At 42.2% G+C, this 9,436-nt stretch overlaps 1 protein-coding gene across 1 annotated transcript in view; it reads left to right on the plus strand.

The window, feature by feature from the left end:
- The window catches only part of mrpl11 (mitochondrial ribosomal protein L11), a 95,283-nt gene extending 86,056 nt beyond the window's left edge, over positions 1–9,227 (plus strand). Inside the window, exons 3-6 of the mRNA XM_015948701.3 lie at positions 2,382–2,477; positions 6,548–6,641; positions 6,863–7,022; positions 9,008–9,227. Of these exons, the coding sequence (XP_015804187.1) occupies positions 2,382–2,477; positions 6,548–6,641; positions 6,863–7,022; positions 9,008–9,125 (468 nt within the window). The 3' untranslated portion in view covers positions 9,126–9,227. The remainder of the gene's footprint in view (positions 1–2,381; positions 2,478–6,547; positions 6,642–6,862; positions 7,023–9,007) is intronic.
- Positions 9,228–9,436: the final 209 nt, after the last annotated feature.

Here is a 9,436-nt window from a genome sequence, read left to right on the forward strand (position 1 = left end):
ACACACACCCCCCTCATTGTTCAAATATTGACCACAATCACTTTGCCACAGTCTGACAACTTTAATATACCTCAGCTGTCTGCCCCTTTTCCCATTTCCATCTCTGCTCTCCTCCCTTCGCGTTCTGCCACACCACCGCTACATCTTGTTAAAAAGAGTTGGTGAAGCTGAAAGGCCAATCACATTAACACGGACGGAGTGTCAAAAAAAAGGAAAAGGACGGCGGAGAATGTGGTGTAAGGGTCAAATCAAAAGGAAACTTCTCAGATTTTAATCACTAATGTCTAATTGCTCTCATGATTATGAGTAATAAGACTCATCCCGCCGTGCTAATTTCAAATGGATCATGTAGCAATTACTCACCGCCGGATTTGACAGCAAGAAGCATCGTCTTAGATTAGTGTCTAATCCTGCTGCCCAGGATCTCAAAGGGCTTTGAAGATGTTCGTCTGAACGTCCTTGTCCGGCGGCGTGGAAGGGCCCTGCCTTAGTTTTGTTGGTCTGCAGCCGTTTTCGACTGGAGAGCTCTAATCGGCCACGGTTGAGGAGAGAGGATTTATCCAGCAGCTTGAACTCGTGGATGATTAGATGCTCAGATGCGGCGCGCGGGGTTAGCAATTTGGCCGGCACACCGACGTAGCTGTTCCAGCCTTCTCCTGCTGATAAATGTCATGTGAGGTTGGTGGAGCCTGCCTTGAAAAGCAGCTTTCATGACACGCCAGCTTTCTGCCACGTTTAAAGGCTGCAGTTACCAACATGTGTGAGTTGGAGAAGTTAGTGCAGGTGAATTATTGAACTGCTCAAAGCCTCTTTGTGTCTTCATTGCAGAGACATGTGTGAGTCTGTGAGTGTGTGCGTGTGTGTGTGTGTTTTAGAGCCTATTAAATACATGTTGTCTCAAGTAGGTCCGGCCTCCCGTTCTCAGTCTTATCTGCCTCTCTTTAGGATTTAACACATTTTAGTTTGAATCTATCTTTAGTACGGTTCCCTCTTTCTCTTTATGCAAAGGGCCTTACAGTCTGCATTAAGCACATTTTAGAGGCGTCAGACTTTATCTCTTGCCGGTCAGGAAGACCCTTTTTGTGGCTTTTATGTGGCATGAAAGGCTGCCTGAGTCGGAAGGAGAGATCATTATCCGACAGGGACTGAACAGGAGGGAGGGAAGGGGGGAACTGAACGTGTGAGGCAGAGCCCGAGGGGTTGCTTTGACTCATACCCAACATAACAGCTTTTATATTAATCCATATTTAATTAGACTTTCCTGTAGTGTGCCCTCCCTGCTTGTTTACCTTTCCTGTGTTGTTTTATGTGAGGCAGAGCGAGGGAAAGGGTACAAGCTGAAGGTATCCACATGGGATTCCTGTTAATTAGCACAAAGAAGAGGGAATGTAAATCCTAGTGAGGACTCCGGGGATGCATCCGTGTTCCTCTTGCGTGAGCTTGTAATTCAGATCGCACCCATCAGCTGAAGCGGGAACCCGCCGCGTTATTCCAGCACATCGCTTGTCTGACGAGCTGAAATTATCACTTTGCTGCTGTTGTGCTCATGGATGGGAAGAGATGCGAGTGAGTAACGAGGAGCGTTTTAGACGCTAATGAAGTGATGGAGCCGTGTAGATGGAGCGGCTGATTTACATTCATCAGGTGCCTTTTTTTAAACCTTTAGTGGGGGATGATGTTCAGAGAGGTTACCGCTCTGTTAACTTCAAATAAAAGTCTTCCCCAGCCTGTCATTGACGAACGTCTCAGGATGACGGACTTCTCATCAGATCCATTATTAGGATGTGCTCTGCTCTGTGTGCTCAGTGGTGGAGCAATAAAGCCTCACAACTCCATTAAAATGTATGTGAAACCCATTTTTCCCCCCACCCTCATTTCTAAAATGAACACTTCAGTCAGCGTGTTGCCTTTGGGAAGGATGGTGGGTGAAGGTCTGTTTAAATTTCAGCTGTATTAATTAGATTCTTTATTAGTCTTCAACGCTGAATTCATCTCCAAAAGAGGAATGCTGCACAAGGAGCCGCGTTGGCCGGGTGTTGACTTAATGTCACCCATCCATTCTGCTCTCGCTCCGGTCGGCCTTGCAGGAGCCAGAAAATGGGAGCCCATTCATCACCGGCTTTCTCTGGCTCAGGGCTCCAACATGCATTTAGTCATCGCTGTCTTGACAGACAGCGTTTGGAGCTGGGCTCGGTTTCCCCCGACCTGTCCGCGTGTGCGAGTGTCTCGGCAGCTCTGTGACGGATTGACTGACAGCAGACTGGGCATCTGTATTCTGACAGCACCGTGTGACATGAGTGATATTCAGCCCAGTGATTTGTGAGCTCATACATTTTAAAGCAGCCCCCTCTCACCACATTTTTTTCTTGTTTTGGTTGCAGAAAGGAATCCCCATTGGGCAGTTCTGCAAGGACTTCAACGAGAAAACCAAAGAGCTGAAGGAGGGCATCCCTCTCCCCATCAAGATCCATGTGAAGGTGCTTCTCTTTAACCCATTCCTCACCTTTTCACTTAACACCGTCCCCCTCACACGATTGTCGTTAATTCCACAAGCTGCATAACATCGCCAGAGCACTTCCATTATTCATACTCCGCCGCTGAAGAAAGCCTTGCCATTTGCATTCATTAATGAAGCAATACCCAGAGGAACCTGGAGTCAAGAGGTATTAAACGCCCGCAGGAGATGCGTCTTACTCAGAAAAAGGAAAAAAATAAATACGCCAGATGTAAATTTGTGCTTTTCTTTTTCCAAACATTTATAGTTTTCCCATTTAGCTCCCTTCCACTCCTAAATCAGAAGTTGTGTCCTCCCAGCTGGCTGAATGTGTGTTATAATGAGATTTGGGATGTAAAGAGGGGAAGCCTAATCCTTTTAAAGGCATGAATTTGCTCTGACATGCAATATCCAGCAATGGCTCCAACAACACAGCTGCAGCTATCCATCAGTGCCACCTACTGGTGTTACTGGGAATCGTGAGCGCTTCAGCCACTGATCCTGCTTCACCTGGATGCTTTTTAACCTTCCTTTGAAAGAACAAGTTAGATGTTCATTCTTTATTTATTTATTTTTTTTTTTGGTTTGCTTCGTTTGGTTTATCACAAAGACAGACGCAGAGGCTGATGTGTGGTCTGACTCGGTCTAGATTAGTAAAAAAAAAAATACACACACATCCTGGGATTTCACTGGGAACTTTACAGCCATTTGTATGCTGCTCATCCCAGCGCTTCAGTTGTAAATATGGGATCATCGTGATGCGTCAGAATGCATAAATAATGTTTCAGTTTTACTGCAGCTGTCTCATCTGTTCTAACCGAAAGTGGTCCGTCTCTCTACCCGGAGGCTCTATGGACCCTGCAGTTGTTTGAGGCTACGCCGAGGACAATAAGGCGGCATTTTTCTGTACTTTTTTCTCACCGTGTGGGACAGATGTGTTGTAAAACGGATAGAGGTGAAGCACAGTGGAGCATTTATCAAGCCCCACAGTCTGGAGACCGCTGAATGCATGTCAGAAACAAAGATGAAGATGGTCAGCAGATAAGAATTAGCTCCAACAACAAGGACACATCCTGTGGAAGCTGCCCCGATGAGACAAAACATCTCATTTTTTGACTTGAGCACAGAGGGGAGTCATTGTAGAGATTAGGGAAATAACACAAGTACTTAATGTTCGAAAGCAGGAATTATTTAAAACGACGTCATTGTCTACATTTTTAAAACTTAATAATGTCCTTAATTCTATAAGAAGCTTGTCATCACAAACTCATGAAATCTTAATGTGTGTTTTTGTTATGTTAGCTAAATATCTCACGAACCAGCGGACAGATTCTAATAAAACATTCAGAGTGTAATCATTGGATATACATATACATCTGATTACCTTTTAGAGTTGATGCAGTTCAAGATGGCCACCAGAACAAATTAGGCTTAGCAGAGGACAAAAGGCAGCAACTCCGTCAGTTTTTCAGATATGGAGCTAAGATCCGACGCCTATAGCAAAGTCATTCATAACACACTGCTAACAGATAGCATGGGGACTTCTTTGTTTCTCCTCCTAAGGTGATCGTGTGCAACAGCTGGCTTTAAAGGCAGCAGGAGATTTGTTTCCTTTTAAGGATTTCTGAGCCTTTATTTACTGATCATTGCTTTATTTCATTTTTATTTTATTTGTTAGATTAATAAAATGCTCAAAACCTTAAAGGGGGAATTTTCAGACTTTTTTTTTTCAAGTTATAATAGTTCTTTGGTTGATACAAAAATGTTCATAAAGTTCTTTGCACTAAATCCCTCCAAAATAAAGTTATTTCAACAGTTTTATTCTTGACTGTTTCAGTATCTTCCAGAATGAGCTGTTTGATGGCTGTGTCACTTTAAGAAAACAAGCTGAAGCTGGCCACGCCCACCCATCCACCACTCGGGCTGCTATAAGCTGAGAAGCTCCGATACTAGTGAGGGGCTGGGTAGTTCTAATTTTCTCATTTGTGACATCACAAACAGGGACTTTTTGAAACCACTTGTTTTAGGGACATAAATCCCGAAAAACAAACACTGACTGAAAACAGACGGATAAATATTTTTCATGTTTGTTGTGTTTATAGTCAGTGAAAACTCACATGGCAGCTTGATTTCCCCTTTCAAGAGCTGCACTAGCTGCTTTTTCATCTGTGTATTCACCTTGGCATTAGTAGGCAATCCTGGTCCTGGAGTGCCACTTTCCAGCATGATTTAGCTCCAACACCCCTAATTGAATAGTTGATTCACCCGTTCACCAAAGAACTAAAACATGCTGGATAGCGGCACCCCAGGACCAGGATTGCCTACCCCCCGCATTAAACTATCGTTACGGTAAAACAGCTACAAACATTTATTATATGCATCTATGTTTTACTGTCCTAGGAATAAAATGTGACCTTTAGGTGTCATATTCTGAATATTTCTGACATAATCTCTTCATATTATGTTTGTAAAGTATATAAGAATATTCATGGGAGATGTCTTTTCCTCTGTGTTTACTTCCACGCAGGAGACATTATATTTTTTTTCCTTTATGAAAAAAACTTTTGTTTTATTTATTCAAATGGTACAAAAACCCAAACAAAACTCCTCCTAATTGGACCTTTTCCAGCCAAAAGCTTCTCCATAGAAGGAGAAAAGGTCTGTTTTGTCTGTGGAAAGGTCACAGCTGTTAGATAACACAAGTCTGATGACTAATGGCCAGCTTGGTGGTATCTTACCCATTCAGTTTGCTTTTCTTATATCTATAAATAACAGATAACCATTGGTCTGAAGCACAGGTCCTATCAGATGATTTATTGACTGGATCATTGTGTCAGGTTTTGGTGTATAGCTGTCTGCAGACAAGGCAGCAAGCCAGAAACAAACCAGAGGGTCAGAATAACTCTGTGAGGGTGAAGAGATTATTTTTATTTTGGTCCTGGGGGGTTCAATGGAAATGTTAAACAAATGAGCCAACAGAACCGGGAGCAGATGTGCAGCAGCACTCGGTGGTAGGCCAGCTATAAAACAGCTCGCTGAGCCGGTTTTATTTACTGGGATGGTTGGGATTGTTTTATGAGGGCACACTTCCCTATCATTTTTCAAAACGTGGCGAATCAAAAGAGGTTTCTGCGGGGATGATTATCCTGCACAGAAGTTTCACTCAGAGTTGCAGACTGTCTCACTGTTCCTGTGTCTGTCTTGCTCTGATTCATCCTGCTGTCAAATGTGGCAACAGAAGGCTGTGATGGAAAGAAACAAACAAAAATAATGATTCTCTCCTGAGGAGGTAATAAAGAGATAAACAGTTTGATAAAAAAAAACAACGAGACTGTTGGACTTTAAAGCACCAGTAACTAAATATGCTATGTAATCTAAAGTTACTCCAAAAATGTGTGTTTCTGTTTTCATCCTGCTTTACCCTTTATGTGTCCAAATGTGAAATCAAAACGATGGGCAACAAAATTCAATGTTTTTTTTTTAAGGAAAATACTTTTGAAATACGTGAATGCCATTTAATCACACATCTGATGACATCTTCCTTAAGCATTGGTGCCCACAAAAAGAAATTTGTTTTGTTTTGCAAAAATCACAGATTAAATTTACAAGAGCTAAGCTTTAACTTATTTTTAAAGACTCTTTAATGCAATAGAATAAAAATGAGAAAGTGAATAAATCTCATGTCAAGTTTAATAAAAGGTTTGTCCGATATTTCCTTAAATGTTCTGGTTTTTATTATATTTTTCCAGTATTTTTTGTTTTGTTTGTTTGTTTTTGCTGAATAACAAGTTGAAACAAGCTTACAGAATTGAACTTCACTTTATTGGTAAGAAATAAAAAATAAAATTAACCTGTTTAAAACATTTAGTTTATTCCTCCCAGAGATACAGTAGATTATTGAATTTAAGTATTTTCTTGATAACAGATGGGTTTGGGAAGTTCTGGGATTAATTAACACCACTGATCAAATGAAACTGTGTGTTCCCTCTGTGTTAAAGATCAGCAATCACAAAGGTCTGTTTAGTTAAAGCATCTGGCTCTCCTTCTCCTCAGCCTGACAGAACGTATGATCTGAAGATCGGACAGCCCACCGTGTCTTACTTCCTCAAACAAGCAGCGGGCATCGAAAAGGGGGCTGGAAAGACAGGTATGTGCTCCGTCTTCACAGTAAAACACTTGCATCTCCCCACCAAGTCAGTTTTCACCTTGGTTGTTATTGATGAAAAATTCATGACAAGAGGAAATGCAGCTGAGACAAAACTAGAGACTTGTAGATTTTTACGTTTTGCTCTCAGCTTGGTTTCATCTGCTCCTCCTAACACTTTTGCTCATGCATATATTGACTTTTCCTCTGTTTTGTTGGTAAAGGCCACGAAGTAGCTGGGATGGTGTCGGTGAGAGCCGTGTATGAGATCGCTCGGGTGAAATCTCAAGACGAATGCTTCAAGATAAGGAACATGTCAATGGAGAACGTCGTCAAATGCATCATCGGCTCGGCCCAGTCGCTGGGCATCAGAGTCGTCAACGAGTGAGTGATGAGATGAAGAAAAGCTCTTTGTAGTTTATCTGCATGCGCTGCAGTATCTCCAACTGCCCACTAGAGGGCTGCTGAAGCTGCAACAACACTGAAGGGAAAGTTCAGAAACTGGTTTGTGAGAAAAGGCTGTGAACATTTAGTGTCTGACCTGCTGAAGATCGTTCTTTGAAAAATAACATCTGTCTGGATTGATGAGCTAACCGCTAGTCCAGGGGTCTGGAGCCAAAAGAGGCTTTTTGGACCATCCCCATCGGCTATAGTAATAAAGCTTTCCAATAACTTTAGTGAAAAATTATTTTTTAAAAGACTTTTTTTTTAAAATACAGATTTACGATTCAAATATGCCGATTTATGCAGCTGTCCACTTTTTTTCGTGGGATCATTGCATTGAATTTCCACAACGACACTAAAATACCAGTACTTTTGTTAGATCTATTTAAAAAATTCTTTCACATAGTTTGCCATAAACATCAACATCCCATAAAAAATATCCATATTCTTTTTTGGAAACGTTTCATTTTAACTCTTTGTTTTAAAACTTAATAATGGAAATAAATTACAGTAGAAAATAATCAAAGAGAGAAGAATCCTTACCTTATTTCTGCGTTTTCTTGCTATTTTCAGTCATGTAAGAAGAAAGAGCGTGGTTTTTTATTAGTCGTAAACCTCTTCTGTAGATGTTTATCAAAAATGGTCTCTTAAGAGTTTCAAAATGTCCAGTAACAGCTGGACTGAGAGGAGAAACGTGTGTGTGTGTACTTGCGCGCACCTGTGTGTGTTTGCATGTTTGTGTGTGTGTGTGTGCATGCTTACATGAATGAGAGTGTGTGTGCGCGTGCACGCTTGTGTCAGTGTGTTTGCGACGCGTACGTGCATAAGTGTGTGTGTGTGTGTGTGTGTGTGTGTGTGGTTGCGTTCGTGCTTATATGAGTGAGAGCGTGTGTGTGCAGATGCCCATGTGTTCGCATGCATGCATGGCATGCATAAGTGCTTGTGTGTGGTTGCATGTGTGAGATTGTGTATGTTTGCGTACATGTGTGTTTGTGTGCGTGCATACGTAACAGTGTGTGTGTGTGTGTGTGTGTGTGTGTGTGTGTGTGTGTGTGTGTGTGTGTGCATGTTTGTGTGTGTGCATATGTGAGTGTGTGTGTGTGTGTGTGCGTGCGCGCGTGCGTGCGTGCTTACATGAATGTGTGTATGTGTGTGTGGTTGCGTTCGTGCTTATATGAGTGAGAGCGTGTGTGTGCACCCATGCATAAGTGTTTGTGTGAGGTTGCGTACATGTGTGTTTGTGTGCGTGCATAAGTGTGTGTGTGTGTGTGCGTGTGTGCATCTATGTGTTAGTCCATTCAGTTACGTGTGTGTGTGTGTGTGTGTGGTTGCATTTCTGCGTGCTTATTTGAGTGGGACTGTGTGTTTGCGTGCGTGCATAAGTGTGTGCATGTTTGCGTACGTGTTTGTGTGTGTGTGTGTGTGTTTTCTCATCTATCCTGATGTTTATGACACACACACACAGTGTATTATTTAGTTAGCCCTGGACTCGTCCTCGTTAGTATTCAGGGACGTTCACCCACCTCCGCTGCTTCTGTTTGTCCTCACCTAATGAAGTACAGTTTTAGACTCTTCAAACCGAACACGTCTGGCTGCTGCGGCACATTAGGATTTATTGTGAGTTCCCTCAGTGGGGAGATTGGTATTGTTGCTTCTCTAACGACGTCTCCGTCCCTGGAGGAATGCTCCACGCCGCTGTAAAGTGGTGAGTGAGGAGAGAGGCCATCACTCTCTTTGATTCTGGAGCACCGATGCCCAAAACGATTTTGAGTTAATGGTGCAGATAGTTGAAGCATTTTCTGCTTTTAAGCTGAATATTTTCTGGAAGTCTGATGATGTCGTGTCTCTCATCTATGTACACTCTGTTCTCCATGCTCAAGTTTGTACTTTCTTCTAATAACTGAATGGATTTTTTGGTCTTTCAGTTTATCATCTGAAGAGTACAAAGTCTTCCTGGAGCAGCGAGAGGAGCAGCTGAAGGCAGACGCTGCAGCAGCTGAAGCTGCCGCTGATGGCAAAGCTCCATCGGGAAAAAAGAGATGAAAACCTGCAGCTCTGATTTTGCTTCTTTTTATTTTGACTCCACCGTTATGCAAAACCTCTGTAAACGCTGTGTTTGTTAATAAACAGTCACCTGTTGTGTGATTTCTTTCTCTTCATTCAGATGAAATATAAAGATGTTTTTTGATCTGATCCCAACATCAGCCATGTTCTGGCAACAGAAACATCCTCCCAGGTTTAGAAAATATTCATGAGTCTAAGTGATTCATCTCCTTTGAGCTGGGATGCTAAGAATGTAATTGTCCTGTACTGGAAGAACTTCAGTGTTGAGTCTTTTTGATGGTTTGATTTAT

The sequence above is a fragment of the Nothobranchius furzeri genome, chromosome 1 (assembly GCF_043380555.1).
Source record: "Nothobranchius furzeri strain GRZ-AD chromosome 1, NfurGRZ-RIMD1, whole genome shotgun sequence".
Lineage (NCBI taxonomy): Eukaryota > Metazoa > Chordata > Actinopteri > Cyprinodontiformes > Nothobranchiidae > Nothobranchius > Nothobranchius furzeri.